Source organism: Mytilus edulis, chromosome 6 (genome assembly GCF_963676685.1).
Source record: "Mytilus edulis chromosome 6, xbMytEdul2.2, whole genome shotgun sequence".
NCBI lineage: Eukaryota > Metazoa > Mollusca > Bivalvia > Mytilida > Mytilidae > Mytilus > Mytilus edulis.
The window spans coordinates 62,810,445-62,832,915 of record NC_092349.1 but is presented as its reverse complement, the minus strand read 5'-3'; the positions used below and the strand labels follow the sequence as shown (position 1 = coordinate 62,832,915).

General features: G+C 31.2%; 1 protein-coding gene across 1 annotated transcript; it reads left to right on the top strand.

Annotated features, from left to right (window-relative positions):
* The first annotated feature begins 1,095 nt into the window (after positions 1-1,095).
* On the top strand, positions 1,096-19,324 carry LOC139528096 (cytochrome P450 4F2-like). Its single transcript, XM_071323923.1, has 13 exons — positions 1,096-1,199; positions 4,235-4,404; positions 6,301-6,502; positions 7,787-7,914; positions 8,544-8,668; positions 9,124-9,186; positions 10,270-10,393; positions 12,360-12,489; positions 14,764-14,887; positions 15,673-15,868; positions 16,242-16,324; positions 17,722-17,787; positions 19,128-19,324. The coding sequence occupies exons 2-13, from the start codon at positions 4,237-4,239 to the stop codon at positions 19,228-19,230; spliced, it is 1,512 nt and encodes a 503-aa protein (XP_071180024.1). The 5' UTR covers positions 1,096-1,199; positions 4,235-4,236; the 3' UTR covers positions 19,231-19,324.
* Positions 19,325-22,471: the final 3,147 nt, after the last annotated feature.

Here is a 22,471-nt window from a genome sequence, read left to right as displayed (position 1 = left end):
TTGGATTTATTAATTCTGATGTAAATTACCCACATTACTTTTATATCTGTATTTATGAACAAACCAAATCACATTTATTTCGTATATACTAATAGATACATGTACAGACAATATAATTAAATTATTACATGCACAGTGAAAACTCAACAAAACAAAGACAAAGAGCGCCTTTATTGCGTGTGCGAAAATTACCATTCAATATACATCATTATTTCAAAACAAAACGCAATATTTATCTCATTTTAATTATTTATAAGCTAATTTAAAAGTTTTAATGCGAAATATTACATATTTATTTAAAGTAGAATATACATATAACAATACAACATAAGATATGTAACGCTTTTAAGCCTTTTAACAGACATACATATATATAATGAACACAAGGCATAAAACACATAAAACAGGAAGCACATCATGCAAAGCGTAAATACTAGTACCAAGCTCAGCAAATTATAGCAATTAATACGCAAATTAAAGCATAAAAAGCAAACATAAAATGCAGACATTAAGCACTAGAAAAAACAATAACACAAATTATACTACTTCAGATGTAATAATTTATCAACAGTATACAACAGTATTTACATGGTATAGTTTTTTAACATTTTGTGCGTTTTTTTATTGTTGTTGAAGACCCGTTGGTGGCCTTCGGCCGTTTTCTGATCTTTGGTCGGGTTGTAGTCTCTTTGACACATTTCTCTTCCATTCTCAAATTTATAGACTAGTGAAAATATTTACCGATTATAGAAATCTTATTTATAAACAGCGTAAACAAACTATATTTACCCACACTACTACATTTTTTTTTTAATTTTATTTACCGTCTGTTTGTACATGAGGGTTTGGATGGGGTTAAATGATTCAAGAATAATTAATGCCCTTAAAAATGAAGATTAGAGAATAGCGGTAAAAAAACAATGAAGATTAGAGAAATGCGTGGTCTAATTTTTTGAAGATTAGAGAAAAGAGGGGTTAATTTTTGAAGATTAGATAAAAAAGGGATGAAAATTAAATGTTTACAGAATAACAGATCCCCCCCCCCAATCCATACCCTTGTACATGTATTACATGTATGATACGCAGTAACTCCTTATCAAAGCGATGACCTCGGTCATATTAAAGTTGATTATATAGGACATACGCATAGTTGTATACATTTTTTTCACCTGTGTGTTGGACATACATCGATCATTTGTGTATGTATTTACTTTTTATATAATTAACTTCAGTTAGATATTGTGTTTATTTTTGTTGATCATCATAAAGCAATATATTTTGTTTTAGTGTATTTAGAAATGATGAAATGAAACATGTTAAATGTATACTGAGATTGTACATGTATTTATGTGTGTGATTGAACTATAATTTTACAGTAATCCGATCCATTGCTTTCAAACACACACAAATGCATACATAAACATACACAGACGCGCACAATTATTTAAATAATATACAACATGTGAAGAGTGACTGTCTACAGATATTTTTCAATGATGTATTTCGAGTATTTAATATAAAAGCTGCATAATTTACGGCCACAATATTAAAAGTAATAGCTTTTCTAAAAAGCTAGCCGTCTCATAGCTGGAATTTAAAAATGTTTTTCTATGCAGACTAGCATGGAATTGAATAAGAAAAAAATGAAAAAAAAATAAACGGCAAATACTAACATTACGAATTCCTACTTCTTTTTGTGGGGAATCACATGAATTTGTCTTTCATTTTTCCATAAATATATATATATACCGTAATACATCAGTACTGTATAATATATACTATTTTTTTAGAGACAAATGTCTGTAGGGGGAATGTGTAGAATTTCTGAACTCCTAATAAGAGGGATACTTACTCAATCATCTGCGTTTGTATCTGTTAATCGATTAGTTCTTTTAGGGGAACTTAAAGTATATATTATGCAATTAATTGCCCCTCGATCAGTTGTTTAGTTTAATTGTGTTAGAAAAGTTTGGCCATTTTCGCCTGTATAACTGTAAAACTTATATCGGACAATCTTTTATCTGCCTTTTGTCATCTAGAAAAACTTAGCTAATGCATTGATTTAATGCATATTCATTATATGTGCATTGTCGGAAAATATAAAATTTATGTGTTTGAGCTTTAGAAACAGGAAGAAAAGCGAGGAATGTTTTAATAAGTATATAGAGTCAATAAATCTCAAAAACATGTATAAGACTGTTTATTGTATCGATGATATATTTTGATTTTCGTCTTGCCTAAAGGATTTTTTTAACATTTATTCACCATATTAAATTATAATCCTGGTACCTTTGATAACTATTTAACTGGATTTTCGAAGTAGAAATCATGCAGTTATTGATTTCGAGATGTAAGACGAGCGGGCGGCTCATTTACATGAAAGCAGTGTCCTCTCATTTACATGAAAACGCTTTGAAGATTTTTTTTTTCAAATTTGGATAATTTTTTATGTTGTTTCTGTGACTAAACGAAAGTCATGTTCGATTTTCACGATTAAGCTTTTCTCGTTATTCAGTTATAGCCTTTTTCCAAGATTTTTTTTAATAAATATATACATTTCTGAACGAAAGGAAATAACTTATTTAAAAAAAAGATTTTTAAAAGACATTTATTTATATAAACGTTAAATAAAATTTTGGATTTGAAATTATTTTCTTTGGTAGATAATTTGAAGAACATTGTAGTAGGGTTGTTTGTTATTCTGTATAAACTAATTTTATGAATGCTTTATTTGTTATGTGTGTTAATTTAAAGTTTTACTTGATCCTGTTTGGGGTTCCTGATTTACAAATTCAATGGATAATATTCTATTCTTATATAAGGATATATTTCATTACGTTACATTGTGTAGAATTAGTTGTAGAATTTCATAGATAAGTTGCAGATCTTAATTAGTTTGTTACTAAATTAATGAAAGAAAAAAAGATTGGGAACAATTAACTTTATATTTAAAGTTTGATTACACTTAGTGTTTTTAATTCTATACCTAGCTTGAAACTTTGGAGGGTTTAAAGCTGAAAGATATTGTGACGACAGAATGTGTCCATCATTGTAGAAGACTTTAAGTTTGCAACTTGAGACATGCGATGCTTGAAATTTAGAACTAAGGATTAGTGTGTGTCGATTAATTGGGCTACCTGTATTAATTATTTATGTATACGTCACGTCTCCTTTAAATTTAAAAAAAAAAATTAAAATATGCACAATCAATTGCTTCTCATGTTTAATCCGAGAGTCTTTTTTTCTTCTTATTATTATACCTTCGTCTAAAGTTCGCCACATTCTGTTATGTTGTCACGATAAGAAAAGCTATATTAATATTGAGGGGCGGGGGTGATGGGGGTGGAGGGGGGGGGGGGGGTTGGAAGGAACATGTATGGCTTTTTTTCCATACAAATATTCTGATCTGCTATTCTGATCCGCACCCAATTCTTCGTGGCCAAGCAGATGACAAAACAAATACTCTTGATTCTGAACCACCATAATACCTTATAGTACATTTGTAGTATTCCATTTCGAAAAAAATTGAACTTGGTTAATAGCGTTGACACCCCTTCCCCATTTCCCCCGCCGAACCCCCAACTCCCTTGAAGTAAAATGGTTGCTCAGTATCAATATGCATATGCAGTTTATCCCTATGTTTGGGTATATGTATATCAATGTATATGTGTTAACTAAACATCCATAACAACGAGCACCTGGATACAATGTGGAATGAAAACACATGTGTGTTTCTATACAAAACAAATTGCAATAGTTCGGCTTTTATAGAATAATAATCATGTGTACATACATGTACCGATATGCCTGAGTGATCATGATGCAACTTTGATAACTAAAATAAAGAGTTCAAACCTGTCACTTATCGGGAATTGAAGGACATTTACTAGGTTTCAAAATGCTCAAACTAATCAACATGCTTTTACTATGTAATGGTTTTTTTTCCAATTAGGTAGTAAGAACGTTTTTGGCCCGAAGACTCTATCGTTTCACTTATAAGACCGTTTCCTCGTTAGACCGACACAGAGGAGACAGTAATATTTTGGTAACAATATTAAGTTTTACTGTGTATTACTGACAAATATGTGCTATACAAAATATTTACAACTGTTCTGATTGGTCGGCTTGAACTTTCATTATTTGGATAAAACATAACAGAAGAAACAAACTATTGAAAAATTGAAATAATACTTTTAAAGATTTTTACCATATGTACCAATCCCTTATATTTTAGAAATGGATTTGTTTTCCGGGTTCATCGTTAAAGCAATTTTGACATTAATAGTCACTTATGTTTTCTGGCAACTTTGGAAGTTTGCTATCAAGTATAAAGAATGGCGTAAAATTACCTCTCAGATGACTGTGATAGGACCTATTCATCCTTTTTGGGGATCACTTCACCTAGTAAGTATACAACGGAAACCTTTATCAAAATCTTGCATTAATCGAAAACCTGTCTAAATCAAACATGTGCTTATTTATAAAAAAAAAATAAGAAGATGTGGTGTGATTGCCAATGAGACAACCCTTCACAAGAGACCAAATGAAACAGAAATTAATAACTTTAGATCACTGTACGGCCTTCAGCAATGAGTCATGTCGAGTCATATCAAATTGTATGTGTTTGGAACCTAATTAAACCAAACATCCACAAAAGCCGTACGACATGGTAAGTCTCAAAGCGGTTTGGATTCGACAGGTTTCATTGTTTTTTATCGTTTGTATTATAATTGGCATGATTGATAGTAAAAAGTGCCAATTTTAGAATTCATGTAGACGCCAAAGTTGCCTCATTTTGCTAGAGCACAGATTCGACGATACATTTTTTGATAATGGCGACCCATATATTTCCCGTTTTTACAGCGTCGATATAAAACAAAATGTGGATCAAAATTAATCATAACTTGCAAATAATTCTAATTTTTGTTTTTAAGAATATTTTCATTGCAAAACTTTACAGAGTAAAAATAAAAATAAACGGTATGATTGCAAATGAAACAACTATACCATACGTAAAATAATGTAGATGTGAGCGAGTATTATAGAACACGGCTACAGAAAGAAAGTTTAACAAGCCCCAAAATGACTAAATATAAAACAATTGAAAAAAGCACATTACACAATGTATATTTTTTTTTTTAACGACAAACAAATATAAAAGACAGCAGTCAACGACAGTTGCTCAATCACCATAGGCGCCTGTATTGTTATATATACGTACATAAAGGCTACAGTAGTATACCGGTGTTCAAATGTCGTTTATCGAGTGAGAATAAACAAAAATCCGGGTTACAAACAAAAATCCGAGTGAAAGACATCAACTATAAGAGGAAAACAAATGCACAACATGAACAGCAAGGTCTAACAGAAAAAACGCCAACACCGAAGAAACGAACTATAACAACTGCCATTTCCTGATTTGGTACGGGACACTTTAAGAAACAAAAATGGTGGGTTCAACCTGGTTTAATGACATGCCAAACCTCGTGCTTAATAACAATGTTAACAATATCACTATAATACTGCATGACAGGAATACAGCAGAAACACAGACAAGGATATTTATTACAGAGAAATGTACAGGTGACGAGGTTATATACGTTATCAATCGTTAAACTTGCTCCTCATATGGTACAGTGTTGTAATAGCGCCGAACAAAATCTTACTATGAAAATCACTTTAAAAAGGCTTGGCTTATCGGATCGAAACTGAGCGGAAATAGAAAGCAATCTTACAAAAAAAAATGAAAAATACAAGGTATTAATCAATTGCATTTTTAGCTTAGATCAGATAACCAATGCATATGTGTATAAGGGTGTGGAAGGGGTCAAACAGAATAGAGAATAATGGGCAACACAAATAATAAAGAATACAGAACAATGGGAAACAAAATAGAAAATATAGAATAATGGGGTGCAAAACTTTAAATAAAAAAAAAAAAGAATTTGGTAAATATATACTGATTACAGAAAGGAACAATGTCCAGAATACTGTGTTCAAGTAATGACAGAAAATCCATTATTGTTAGAGACAAAAGTTAATGAGCGAAAAAGAAATATAAATTCAGAGAGAAAGGACCACCCCACCAAAGAGGCAATCACAAACCTCAAGTCAAAGACAGACTTACGTTACCATAAATCTTTATTTTTGAATGTAGCATTTCGCGTTAGAAACTCAAAACTTCTGAACTTGCCTTAATAGCATATTTTTATTGTGATTCACTGAAGTTTAATTCCATCTTTATATCTCTAGTATTTTATTTCACTGCTTTATATTTTCATTTGAGCAAACACATTTCAGTTCAAAGACATTGGAGAGTTCATGACAATCATTCAAGATATTGTTTCAAAAGAGAGGTCAAAGGTTATTTGTTATTGGTTCATGTTCTTTTTCCCTGAATTTAATGTTGTTCATCCTGACTCGGCAAAAATTCTGATGAAATCATCCGAACCGAAAGCCAATGGTATTGGTGGTGCCTACAGCATGATGAAGAGTTGGCTTGGTACGTATAACATTTATACAACCGCAAAATATTGTGCGGTCGTATATTGGTATCACGTCGTCGTCGATGTCATCGTCGGCGTCAGAGTCGTCCGAAGACATTTGATTCCCGGATAATAACTTAAGTGTAAGTTAATAGAAATCTACGAAATTTACACACAAGGTTTGTAACCAGTAACGGAAGGCTTGGATTCATTTTAAGGGTTTTGGTCCCAACAGTTTAGGAATAAGGGACCAAAGGGGCCAACAAAATCATTTTTCTAGTTTCCAGACAATAACTTATGAAACGGTGTATGGATCTCTCTGTTATTATACCAAAAGTTTACATACCATAAAGGAATGATTAGAATTTAATTGAAGAGGGGGGAGGGGGTGTGTGGTCCAAACCATTTAGGAATTAATTGGGGGGGAAGGGGGGAGATAAAGGTTTCTTTGTTAATTAACAATTACCTCAGTACAATGTTATGTTTGAATTACCGCCCTTATACTTCTTTTGAATTATGTATAAAGAAATGTATTGTGTTGAGGTGATAAGCTGTCAATTTATTTTTAGAAGTTACTATTAAAAATGCTGATTAAGGTATATTAATTTGTACATCATTTCACTTAAGCCCTTTTATCGTGAGCTTACTTAAAAGTTTGTACTAGGGGATATTTTATTGTCTTGGATTCAATAATGATTATTTGCACCATCGCTATTGAAACGAATCACCTTATTCACAATGTAAACGCACAAACCTTTGAATGTTTTTGCAAAGATATTCCCACAAATATTATTTTTATTCTAACCCTAAAACCATTGGTGTATTGAATTATGAATACTGAAAAGTAGCAGCTTTAATGCATAATTTTAATTTCTGAAATTTTTTCGTTTAACTTGCATTTACAAACAGGAAAACAACAATACTACAAACAACACTCGTACGAAAACCCTGCGATGATCCTGGATGCTCCGGAAGGGTCAGTAGATCCTGCTCAAGAAGAACCATTTGACTTGTTTCTCTATTTTGAATTCTTTTAGGAATTTAATCAGATGTGTTATTGATTTAACAATAGGTGGTGGGATTAATGTCACTTAAATTCCCATGAGAAATCACCATGTCATTAATCATCAGCACATGAAAATACCCTTATTTAATTTCGTACAGTTAACTGACAGTTTGAAATTAAACAATGTTTTTCAGACAGAAAATAAACACGACTTTTACCGATAGAACGAACACATACATTAACATGTGTATTAATGTCTTGATATGTGGATATAAAAAATAACATTATTTTTCAGGCGACGGACTGCTGATCTCATCTGGAAAGAAATGGGAAAGAAACAGGCGCTTGATAACACCAGCATTTCATTTTGGCATACTCAAACCTTATGTTAGCATATACAATAGTTCAACAGACAAATTTCTGGTAATGAAACTCTCATAATTCATAGCAGCCATCGTGTTAAAAAGATGAAAGGTGAAATATTATAATTTAAAAAATTGCTTCCACTGGATGAAACAATGTTTGCTTTTTCTTCCGTTTTCCCGTTTATGTTACCTTTTCTTTTTTATATAAAAAAAACCCATAAAACACTTTTGATACGTAAACATTTTTTAAGATTCTGAAGATGGTGCAATTGCTTAAAGTCATCCTAATTAAATTGAAAGTAAGTGCAATTAGTTTACACAAATGCTAGGAAAATTGTAGAAAGTATGTCCATAGAACAAGAGGACATTTTACTATAAATGAACACTCGGTGTCAATAGTATATAATGATTATGTTATATATCCTAAATGTAATCATGTTGTCAAATATTCTATTTTGCAATTAAAAGAAGATAAAACAACGTAAAACGCTGCTAGCGTTTTGTGAAATTAAATGTTTTTTCTATTAAAACAATACTTATTCAAATAAGAAACTACATGTAAATATTCCTTTCCAAAAATCGTCTAGCAAAATCTTGTAATCCTAATTAGTTAAGGTTATTTACGTGTATCTTAACATCTTGAAATATAAATACATACATAGAGGATCGTCGTGTTTTTAATTTCAGAATAATTTAAAAGAGTTTGCAGCGACAAGTAAACCTGTGGACATTTTCCCCTTGGTGTCTCTAGAAACATTAGATACAATACTCAGATGTGCCTTCTCCTACGAAGGAAAAATTCAAACAGAAGGGTAGATAATTAGTCATAGATAGATGTAACATACATGCACTGATTATGATTAGGATTATAGAAAAGAGAAAATAGAATTAACGTAATTAGACTGTATTTCTGTCCTTAAATTCAAGCAATTTGCCGTATTTCCTGCTTCGAATAAAAGAGGATTTTAGAAAAACGTCTCTTGGACTACAACCTATACAAACAAGCAATCAATAACTGGCATCTAGCTATAAATAAACCTATTCTTATCTCAGACGATTAAGAACAGGAAACAAAGTAATACCGATTGTTTGATTGTTTTAATCTGTGTTTTGTCTTTTTTCATGTATAATTGTTATTTATTTGTATTACCTTTATTATTTGTAAATTTAGATATTTAAAAAGCGCCCTAAAGCGCACAAAACATGCATGAATACCCTTATACATGCCTTTTTACATATTTAAAGAAATCGTTTCATCGTTTTACAGGCTCAAGCATCCATACGTTGCCGCTGTTAGTCAGTTGACTCATTTACTAGCAGACAGATGGCTGTAAGTTGAATGATTATGTTCTGTACAATGACAAATGGACAAAACATCAACTATATATCAAGTTTTTTTAAGAAGTATTTGTCATACATTCAAGTAATCATTTGAATAATACAGTTCTTGTTTTTTTTATTCCAGATTGTCTCAGTTCCTCCCTCATATATGGTTCTTTTCTATTATACTAATTAGAACTTGGTACTGCCTTCATTCTACATAAACTCATTTTATAACCACTCTTTTTTAAGTTTGATAAAGTACCATTTTATTTTTACTTGATTCTCCTGAAAATCTTTCTTTCAACAAAATGGTCCAGAACAGTGTTTGAAACATTAGACTATACAAAGTGTTTAATGGTAAAATCAAACAAAACTATATTCCTGTTTAGCTTTGTTCAGGTTTGATTTTTTATCAACATATACAAGAGTGAACTGTATTCACAGTACTAAATTTCTACACTATATAGAGACATTGTCATTACAAAAAAAGTAATTAAAGATTATAAGAGGTCTATAAGTTTATTACGCAGGACTCACTTTTGTCTACTGACATTTATGAGCGTCACTGTTGAGTCTTATGTAGACAAAACGCGCGCTTGACGTATTAAATTATAATCCTGGTACATTGGATAACTATTTTAGCTCATTTGTTTTATTGATATCTTTAATAAAATATACCAGAATTATCTAGTATATTAGTTGTTAGATAAAAGCTAAATATAATCATTTCATTTACCAATTTTTTTTTTAAACCTACTGGCTCAAATTTCATGCCATCAACCAGTATTAGATAGAAATATCTGAAATTGGGAATTGATTTTGTAATTGTAATTGTCATTCAGCAGACTTAATCTTTGTCCACTAAAATATGTTTCAGAAAATACATCATCACATTTTCAAATATTGTTTTTTTTAAATGCGAAAGTGATCTAGCGTTCCTTTTTAAAAATGAAGTGGTAAACTCGCAAATGTACTACCATACTATTACCAGTTTAAAGATGAAAAAGTTGGAACTCTTTGTCTTATATTAGAGTATCCAATTTTCGGAAAGCCACATTTAATAAAACGCCTGTCTTGGTTTAATATTCAGGCAGCCATGGCTTTACTGGGATTCACTTTATTATATGACAACTAAAGGTAGAGAATACAGAAAACTTTGCCAATATGTTCATGATTTTTCCGAGGGAGTGATAAGAGAAAGACAACAAACCTTTGTAAGTTATAATTTTACGTTATAAATTTAGATAAACATCAAGAAAGTAAACTTAAATGTGTTTGATAAGAGATTGATATGAATAACAAATGCATTATTAGTATTAATAGTATGCCTAATATTGTCTCAGTAACTAAACAAAATCAAAATCAACAAATCAATAAAAAGAGGGATTTCCATTAAATCAAAAAAAAAAAAAAATAAAAAGATCAACGTTAAACGGCTGTAAATGGGTCATTATAAAGAAAACATGCAAATTTTGATGAGGGAATATTTGGAAAAATTATGTCATGGTTTAAAACATTTAAAAAAGAGGGACAAAAGATACCAAAGGGACTGTCAAACTCACAAATCTAAAATAAACTGACAACGCCATGGCTTAAAATGAAAAAGACAAACAGACAAACAATAGTACACATGACACGACATAGAAAACTAAAGAATAAACAACACGAACCCTACCAAAAACTAGGGCTGATCTCAGGTGCTCCGGAAGGGTAAGCAGATCCTGCTCCATATGTGGCACCCGTCGTGTTGTTTATGTAATAACAAATCCGGTAAATAGTATAATTCGATAAGTCACATTCATGAAATGTGTTCCTCTTTTCTATAGTATGGTAGCAACTATATTCAGATATATGTAATGGGAAAATGAAGAGTTCCTTCAATTTTAACAATTTTAGGTCATCTTTTGATAGAATCATGTCAATGGTGTTACCAATTTAAAACATGCATTTAGGTACTAAACATTATTGTAAAATATCAAACAACTGTTCCAATATGTTGATGAGGTTAAAGTTACTACTCATTGACGTTATTCCCATATCATTCTATTTAAACATAAATTTCAGAATGAATTGTTGTATATAAGTTAGCTGTCCTAATAATTGCCGTTTTTTAATACCCTTCAACTGAATATTTGTAAAATGTTGAAGACTGAATGATTAGATACTGCATGCCTATCCTCCATATACGACCTAAAGAAAAAAATTTCATTTGTTAATAAAAAATATTTTTTTTGCATTTTTATAAAGTAACACCACTGACCCTTTATTAACTCCAATGACATAAAATTATCCCCATTGACAACAAATTTCAAATTTTACTTTTATTAAGTACTGAACACAAAACAAAAACACTGAGCAAAAGAAAAAGAAAAAAAATTCTCAGGCTAAAAGTCTCAAATTATAAAACAGCATCAATAACTAAAAAGTCAATAGTGTTACTAAATAGTGTCATTGTTCATGTTGTTGTTACCAGCACACACCAGTTTTTGAAAACTTTGTATATACAATACCGCTATTATTAAAACATTGTTAAATAAGTATTGTTTTTCATAAATAATATGATGTTTCGCTTGTTAAACATGAAAGAAACACAAAAAAAATGCTGATTGTCTTTATACATTCAGTGGTGTCACTATTGACAGTAACGCCTCAGGACAATAGTTGCACCTCGGGGACAATAAACTTACTATTCCACGAATTTCCAGTCAGTAAGTGTTTTATTATATCGAAAAAGACAACAGGCAATAACTATAGTGAAAAATCATCAATCTTAATATGAAAAAGAGAAACTTAACCATAAAACGTGTATGTCATAAATATTCGGAAACACTAAGGATTTGTCTTGCACTGACGACAAACGTAGATACAATAGGTGAAACTCGACGTTGTTACTCCCGCGGTATTTCAAAATCCTCCAATTCCGTGGCTGCATTGGAAAATTCGCGAAATGAAATAACTTGCAGTCAAATAGTTTCATTGAGGTCCAATAGTTCAACGCTTGCAATTTGAAATTTTTTGAAAATACAAATTTCGAAGATGAATAAATCCTATTTTCGTTAATTACATCTTATCAGAAAAGCTCAATCAATTACAAGATCTTTTGAATTTGGTGTAATATTCGGCAATCTTTGCACAATTTTCGAAATTAATTTCAACTGCATTTTTTTAAAAATTTATAAGCTTACAGATGGTCCTCCAAGTAACCGCCATCTTGACTTCCTCGACATATTGCTCACTGCTAAGGATGACGCGGGAACTGGACTTTCATTCGAAGATATAAGAGCTGAAGTTGACACATTTCTATTTGAAGGTAAATATTATAGCATAATACAATACTACACAATGGGCCTTTTACACATTGTAGCTGACTATGTAGTATGGGTTTTACTCATTATTGAAGGCCTTACGTTGACCTATTATTGTTAATAGTGTGTCGCTTTATCTCTTGTTGAGAATTTTCTATTTGGCAATCATGCCATATCTTCTTGTTTTATATAATATGAATGATTAAAATAAATGTCAATTCTTTTTGTAAATGGTATATTAATTGTGAAAGAATGCCACATAATCATATTTGATTCTCCATGTGAAATTATAATTGTGTTGAATAGACATTAAACGACAAAATTTCTTTTTTGTGACGTTTGCATTTTCTGACGGCCAACACGCGAAACAAGGGATGTGCTTTTTAATTTGATAGATGCTTTTTGTGTTTTTTGTATATGTTCGTTTTTATTGAGATTGTAACACAGTAATGACTACTGTAACCATATTTTGACTATTTTACCGATTATGTCTGTTTTGTACACGCATCGTTGAAAATAATGGAATTTGATGCGACTGTCATAAAGGTTTAGCGCTATAAAACCAGGTTCAATCCACCATTTTCTACATTTGATAAATGCCTGTACCAAGTCAGGAATATGACAGTTGTTGTCCATTCGTTTGATGTGTTTTATCCTTTGATTTTGCCATTCGATTAGGGACTTTCCGTTTTGAATTTTTCTCGGAGTTTATTATTTTTGTGATTTTACTTTTTTTTGTTCATTGCAAAAATGTCATAAACTTTTTATACGACAGCAAACAATGTCGGTTATGGTCCTAACAATTTAGAAACAAGGGGTCAACATAAGTATTTTTCTAGTTTCCAGACAATAACTTGTGTGTTAGTGTATAGATCTATCTGAAATTAAACAAGACGGTTCCATACCAAAAAAATAAAATTAAGATTGATTTGGGGGGTTGGGGCCAAACTGTTGAGGAATTGGGGGCCAAAACAACAAATTTCTTATACTGTGTATAAATTGCTTATTTCTTGAACAATTTCAATAGGGTTTTTTTCTTGAATTCTTAGTGTTCTTTAATTAATATGCTGAATCTAACCGTGTATTACGTTTTTGGAATTTATTCCCCGTTTTTTAAATTGATATGAGGTCCAAAAGGTCCAAAATTAAAATTTGATTGATTTCATCAAAGTTTGAATTGAGGTTCATTAATATATTTATCTAGATTTTTGATTACGGGCCCAGTTTTCAAGTTGGTCTAAATTTGGGTCCAGTTTAGCCTTTTTCAACTGATTTTTATAGTTCGTTCTTATGTTGTACTGTTATACCACTATCCCAGGTTCAGGAAGGGTTGAGATCCCACTAACATGTTTAACCCCGCCACATTATTTATGTATGTGCCTGTCCCAAGTCAGGAGCCTGTAATTCAGGGGTTGTCGTTTGTTTATGTGTTACATATTTGTTTTCGTTCTTTTTTTTTTATTTAAAAAAGGCCGTTAGTTTTCTTGTATGATTTGTTTTACATTATCATATCGGGGCTTTTTATAGCTGACTATGCAATATGGGCTTTGCTCATTGTTGAAAGCCGTTCGGTGACCTATAGTTGTTAATGTCTGTGTCATTTTGGTCTGTTGTGGACAGTTGTCTCATTGGCAATCATACCACATCTTTTTTTATTATATTTATTAGATTTCAAGCAAAAATGAATCTATGGGTTTCTTTGATATGCTTAATCTAACCATGTATTTAGATTTTTGATTTTTTGGGCCCCGTTATCAAGTTGGTCCACATTGAGGTCAAGAGGGTCTAAAATTAAACTTTGTTTGATTTTATCAAAAATCCAATTATTTGGTTTTTTTATATGCTGAATCAATCCTTGTATTTAGATTTTGATTATTGGACCATAAAAGGTAAATTTATGTTATTTAAGTTCATTAGACCACATTCATTGTGTGTCAGAAACCTATGATGTGTCAAATGTTTAATCACAACCTAAATTCAGAGATGTATCAAGATTGAGTGTTGTGTCCATACTGGTCCCAATTGTTCAGAATCCGATATCTGCGGTCGTTTCAAGCTGCGACCTGTAGAGCAGTTTATTATTCTATATTATAATAATTTTTTTAATCCTCTTTGTGAAATATAACAGATGTTCAGAATTCGATTAAGATATATATTTATTCAAAGTTCTGTATTTAAATGTTAAAGGAACAATATTGCACTTTTATAATGACATTAAAAACATTAGGGTTTCAGGAAACTCTTTACGAATTTTGTAAAGTTTTTTTTATATATTGCAGGACACGATACAACAGCATCGGCAATTAGCTGGGCTATATACCATTTAGGAAAACACCAAGAGGAACAAGCAATTGTATATTCAGAGTTGTCAGAAGTACTAAATAATAACAAGCAAGTGTCATGGTAGGTTGAAACATACAGTAAAAACACATACTGTAGATTCATTATTACTCGTTGGATACTAATGCTCGTCGATTTCGTGGTTAGTCGAACCTGACTACTGGAGAAACATTTCATTACCTTAAACAGAATAAAACTACCAAAAAATTCATTTGTCAATCTGGCCGAATGTCATGGATAGTCACAGTCGTTATTACAACCACAATCGTCGCTTGTCAGTCCTGTCTGATGCGTTATAGGATTGCCTGATGAATAATTTCACATATCTGTTTAAAATGGCCTATTCTGTTTTCTAAGATTACAACATGTGATTTCATCAATACTAGTATATCATTATCATCTGATAGTGTCTGTATCATATTTGAAATTGAAAGTATCAGAGATTGAGATGCTTGGATGATAGTTTGTGTTGCTTAGTCGTTTTGGTTTCTCTTTTGAGTGTTGTTTGTCTGTTTGTTTTTCCACCTTTTTTTGCGATGTCTTTGATAAATTGATTTTGACTTATGACTTTTAATGTCTTTTTGGTATCTTTCGATTTTTTCATGTACTACCGACATTTATTGTGAACATTTTGTCAAAATTGTTATAACTTAATATATTAAATGTTGTTCTTCTATTTATATCAAATATTTGCAGTGTTATTGACGTTCAAACATGTATATAAATGTAGATACTTTTGTAAAAGTTATGTGTGACATAATCTTACATGGTATAGCATAAAAGAATTTGGAAATTAGTTTAGCTAGAAGTTGATTGAATCAAAATGGTACCTCAATTTCAAATTTCAGGGAAAATTTACAAACCATGCCAAAGCTTACAGCCTTCATCAAAGAGTCTATGCGCATGATTGCACCTATTCCTGGTATTCAAAGACAACTGACGTCACCAATGACTATAGACAACGTCACGATACCAGCAGGTTTAGTTGTTGACATGGGTATATACATGCTACATCATCACCCGGATGTTTGGCCAGAACACGATGTAATCATATTGTTGTTACTACATACATGTACAATGTACTTATTTTGCTTTGATTTGCTGTTCACCGAAGCTGTATATAATCTATCGGAATTTTGTTTACTAACTTTTTTCAACTCGGTATCGGGCTTTATGTATGCATGGCATTGGAATGAAATTGCTTCTAAGAAAAAAGGGGAAGGATATGATGGACAATGCGACAACTGTACTGATCATATGATGACAACCTCAAAGACAAATTTATATATATATATATATAACATTAATTTCTTCTCATAAAATATTGCTAACATTGTGACAGATTACGGTCATACGTGTTATTTATAATTTAATTTTTAAACTCTGCATGTATATATTGATTTCTTAAAATTGACAGGTATTTAAACCAGAAAGATTTTTACTAGAAGACATTACAGAGCGACACCCATACAGTTTCCTACCATTCGCAGCCGGATCAAGGTTATATATTTATTATCTAGATGGACAAAAAAAATCAGCGGGGTAGGGGGTAGTCGTTTTGTCAATTGATATTCTTTGTTATCCTTGAATTGTTTTTACTTAAATCATTTAAACAGAACTAAAGTGAACCCTGAAATGAATACATTTATTTTGAAATTATTGTGATAAGGTTGTAATATTTGCCTCGAATCTATATTTACCCTAAATGTTTAAGCATAACCGAACAACTTGTTTGGACATTTTATTTTTATTTTATACCGTGTATACGAATGTCATAGAACTTCTTCTATAGACTATTTATATAGATTTTAAAAATAATTTTCTTCCTATCTACCCACATTTTGCAATAATATAAGTAATGGCCAATCCATTATAAACCGTCCAAAGATATACAGTAAACGTTGATGTTTTCGTGGATTGTTATTTTCATGAATTCAATCCCCAAACTGTTTTTACGAGTATGAAATTACTTCTCCCATCACATCACTATTTGTGGTTTCAAGAAACTATTATTGAGGGGGATTGTTTCGCATGTTTTATTGGAGGTCGAAATAAAGGTAACAGTCGCACAATATTTTTTTACCTTTAATTTAATGTATATTGATATTTCAATTGAACAAAGAATAAAACAAACTTGGATATAACGCATAAAAAATTACTCAGAATAAACCCAAAATTATTTTCGTTGAAAATATTTATTCTTAAAGGGGCACTTGCTACAGGACATAAAGAAAAATTATGATTCAATCATATAAAAGTAAAATAGTCAAATAAAAAATAAGCTTAGCAAACAGTTTGGTTAGTTTTGTCAAAATAAGCAAAGAAACTTGTAAGTGAATTATTCGATCTCATTAAATTCGTATTCATGTGAGCTTTAATTGACCCTCTTAGCCAGAGATGGGTTACGCATGAACTAGGCGTATTCAGATGGTCAGATGAAAAGACCGTCAACATTTAAAGTGCCACTTTCGTAAACAATCTGATTGAATGATTCGACCTACAAAAACTCATTATTATACTGGTAAAAAGGTTTAATAAAATATTATTGTAAACTATGATATGAAATGAAACAGACCTAGCAAATTTCAATTACACGAGTGCGCTCTTTATTTATATATACATGTCTGTGTTTGTTTACAATGGGTTATATAACCGTAGGCAGTCTTGGTAAGGTCACCTTGATGGTTAATTAAATGGTGCCTAGACCAAAAGACAGCCGAAAGGCTAATACATAAGATTATGCACCGTTAATTGTGTTGATGACATTTTTTATACGGATATACATTTTATTATGTTTTAAGTCGAATACAAAAAAAAACCAGTATAATCGTTCAGTATGAATTTGACAGCTATATGTATTGCCCCTTTAAACAGATGTGTCAAATTATTCTTTACAGAAACTGCATTGGTCAAAACTTTGCAATGGATGAGATAAAAGTTGTACTTGCAAGATTAATAAACAGGTAAACTTGACGTCTTTTAATTTTGATCCGGTGTGAAGTGTATGATTGAGAGTCAATTAGAAATTAAAAACAAAAAGGGAAAACAGTAGATTCATAGACAGAATATTTTATCATTTAGATTAATGGCTAATACATATCATTGTTTTCATGTTCTACCGTTTCAGATGGTTTTGTAGTTTACCTATCTTATAACAACTACAACAAACCGACTAAGTGTGTACAAAACCTAGTTATTTTTTATTTGTATAACTGCGAACAGGAACATGAAGTTGATATCAAGCATGTTGAGTATCTATTAAAGGAGTTGAAATTCATATTTGTGACGAATTAAATTATCGAGCAGTTCGTAAAAGATAAATTAGAGTTAAAGGGTATCGCAAACTTGGTAATTCATAATAATTATAAAAGACTGTAATTTCGAGCTGCCAATAATAATATGGTTACCGTCAGCAATTGGTCTTGCAGCAAGCCTGTTACGGACATGGTGTAAAGGCCATACTTGTGATGAAAGCGTGGCAATCTCATTTCAATCGCAATACAATTGCATGTCAAAGTTCCAAACATTGTTTTAATGCATCATGAACCTGACAAATCCTTGCCATATGGATGACTGATGTCCAAGTAATAATATTTCCTTTTAGTCGGACTACTGTTTTGTCCTGAAAGATAATATAATACTCTGTTTATTTTATGAGTTCTTTAACAAAATGAACAAAAAGTGTCGCCTCTAAAGACAGGCGTAAATCTTTTTTTACATACTATTCCTTCAAATATTTTACTCGTAGATGTTATACAAGTAATATGGTTCAACTGAGAATGAACTTATTATTTGTGTTTGACTTCGAACCAGCTATCAGTAACTGCAAGTACTCGCAAATACATGTAGGTACTTTGTGTCTTTTGTTTTTATGTTAGTTATTCTAATTTGTGATTCGATGGGTTGACTGCTTTTTACAATTTGTTCTTACGTTGTGCTTTTAAATCACGTTTGCAAACATCTTTAACCTCGCTGCATTAGAAAGTTTGTGATTGTCAAGAGCATGTAATAAAGCGGTACTCATTGATTGCTATCTGTCATTTATGCTTTTCGTCTGTTACTGTGTTTTAGTTAACTGGGACGTTGGTTTGTTTGTTTGATTTCCCCCTTTTCATTCGATAACGGCCTTTAAAAACCCACTATATGTTAGATTTCCTCGATGTTTAAGGCCGTACGGAAATAACTTGTTGCGTAGATCAAGGTCACTTATATGCTGGTAAATGGTTATTTCGAGGACACTAATTTTTTCCGAATAATTATGTCAGTAAGCTTTTTAATAATTATTATTTTTTTGATATTTCAGATACAAAGTGTTTCTGGTTCCCGATCATAAGTATGAAACTCATCCTGAACTAGTTACGAGAGCGAAGTACGGGATCAAAATTACTGTAGAAGAAAGAAAATAATCATTTCAAGATCTGTTCATATGTTTAATATAGCAACTTAAGTCGCCAATGTGTCAGATATTTGTAAAAATATATTTATCTCTTATAATAGTTATCATGATCTTTTCATATGTTTAATATAGCAACTAAAGTCGCCAATGCGTCAGATATTTGTAAAAATATATTTATTTCTTATAATAGTTATCAAAGGTATCAGGATTAAAATTTAATACGCCAGACGCGCGTTTCGTCTTCATAAGACTCATCAGTGACGCTCAGATCAAAACTTAAAAAGTCAAACAAGTACAAAGTTGAAGAGCATTAAGGACCGAAAATTCGAAAAAGTTGTGCCAAATACGGCTAAAGTAACTCCTGGGATAAAAAAATCCTTAGTTTTTCAAAATAATTCAAGGATTTGTTAACAGGAAATTTATAAAAAAAAAGCATACTCATGATTTCTATAGGTGTATTTCATATGAAAAAATATATGATATCGGGTATGAATTTCTTTTATGCAAAAGTAAAGAATGTAGGGCATTGAATGTTTGTTCTGCTCATTCCTGTCACGAAAGCATTGAAATGCTAATTCCTACAGTACAGTTCATTGGTAAATAGCTCTTTATTGACTAGACGTGTTTCTTATTCACATGACGCAGATTGCTATATAGATGTCCTCTCACTAAATACAAAGTTTGATGAATTTGTTGAACACATATCTTGACCTATATTTTTTGTTTGAGAAAAGGTCCATTGAGAACTAAACATTCCGACAAAAGAGATTAATGCAGCTTCCAAATGTAAACTGTAAATTTCTATGAAGCAACATTCCAGTAGCGCTTGCATATTTAAAACAAAGTATTTATCTCCGAGTTCAGAGTGGTTAAGGAAAAAACATCCCTTCGAAAATTTTGAAAGATGCCATCCCGAGTTTGTAGACTGTTTAGGAATATATGTTTCATTGATGACGACTGATATATTTTATTTGTCGTTAGCACAATCCCATCCTCTGTCCTTCGAAATGATCTACAAAATAAGACTCAGCGCCTTGTGTGTGTTCACATGTGCAACTTTACCGGTACCACATGTGAAGCAGAACCTGTTTATTTATATATACATATATATATATCACTTTTTAGGAATATCTGAGATAATCCCTGTTTGTTTTTGTTAGAGTTGTGATACTCAGTATTTAATTGCGAACGTTGAGTTTCGTAAACTGTTGTTTATCATTAAGTTTGGTCGCGTTGTTTGTTTGCTTTTTTATAATGACATTGGCACCTCGTTTCGACTGATGAGTTTGATTGTTCTTAATGTATCTTACGCCTTTCTTTTGTGCAATCTTGTTACCTCCTTGGTATTTTTTCTCTTTTATGATGTCAGTTGTGTTTTAAGACCAATTTAATGGTTCTACAAATACGTAGAGCAATGATATAAAAATAGCCGGTTGCAGAACTACTTAAAATCATCAAGATGTTTTACTATAATCTTTTTTATACCCAACAAAAAGAGTTAAGGACCACTTTTTTCACTTTACAAAAGCATGTATTTTTTCATATCCTTGGTTAAGACTGACTATGTTACCAAACAGTCCTTTTATTTAACTGTTTTTCATTTAAAAGCCATGAATATTCCGATTTAAGTTTAAAAAAATTTAATAAATGTTAATCGCAATGAAGATGTACCATTAAATATCTAAAAGCATATAAAAAAGCTGATTTTGTACTACATATTCGTTCTAATTGATTTACTAATTTGGCTGCGATTTGATTTGATTGAGAGAATGAACCACAAGCAGTACTTCAGAGTTATTTGAATGATTCATAGACATTAGAAGATGTGGTATGAGTGCCAAGGAGACATTTCCCCATCCAAGTCACAATTTTTAAACCAAAATCATTATAGGTCAAAGTATGGCCTTCATCACCGAGCCTTCAAGTTGGCTCTCACCGAACAGCAAGCTATAAAGGGCCCTAAATGACTAGTTTCAAGCAATTCGAACAGGAAAACCAACAGTTGATATATACTATAGTATATAAAAACGAGGAACACAGTTTCTTATGAACAACAACAACAAAGGACATCCACTTAACATCCGGGTCCAGACTTGTGACAGGTGTAAACAAAATTTAAAAAAAATATTAAACGTTTTAATAGGCGCCTATCTTAACATTTACCTGAACACAATAGTGCAACATCATAACATAGAAAGACACACTATAAAATATCAATTAAAATAGCTTAAATCAATTAAAAGAAATTTTAACAAAAACAAGTACACATAAATATCTTGAACGAATAAATTTGATATATGACACAATGTAAAAACAAAATTAATTTAAAAGGGGGTAAGATGTAAAACAATATCAGAAATTTAACCATAAACTTGGACAAACTACCGCCAAATAAAATAACGTAACAAAAAAAGAAATAATGCATTAAAGCTTTTAAAAATGTATAAAATTTAAATTCGTATACAATTCCGGGAAATTTCACGAATCATTTCATACGATTGAAAACTTTCAAATGGAAGATTATTTCGTCACTTGTACGCTTCAAATTCGGATAATATCTATTGTAGGTAGGTGCTATTTAATTTTAGATTCTGTTGCATTTATTTGACATATATGATTTTTAGAAAGTCAAGATAGCGGCGTACTCCTTAGTTACGATATGCCATTGTGCTTTTGATGGTAAATATTGTAGCCATGAAACAAATAATGTATATTAATAATCGCGTATGATTGGCTGAAGAATTATAAGGATTAAACACATACTTTCTAGAGGCTATCGATGTGTAAACCGGGTCTCTTACTCACAAACTTGACATAAAAGTTCGGATTTTTATGCAGTTAGTGAGTTAATTGCCCCGGTTTACACACCAATAACCTCTAGAAAAAATTTGTTTTATACTATAATATACATAGTTATTTCAAAACACAACGCAATATGTCTCGTTTCAATTATTTATTAAGTAAAGTTGTTGTGTGGAATACTACATATATAGCATAAAAAGCGTAAATCATCAAAGATTTATTTAAAGTCGAATATACATATAACAATACAACATAGTTATGTAAAGCTTTTAAGCCTTTTAACAGACATACATATATATGATAAAAACATAACATAAAACACATAAACAGAAAGCACATCATGCAAAGCGTTAATACTGGTATCAAGCACATGAAGCAAAATATAGCAATTGCAATTAATACGCATATAACAGCATAATTAGCAAACATAAAATGCAGGCAAACTGACA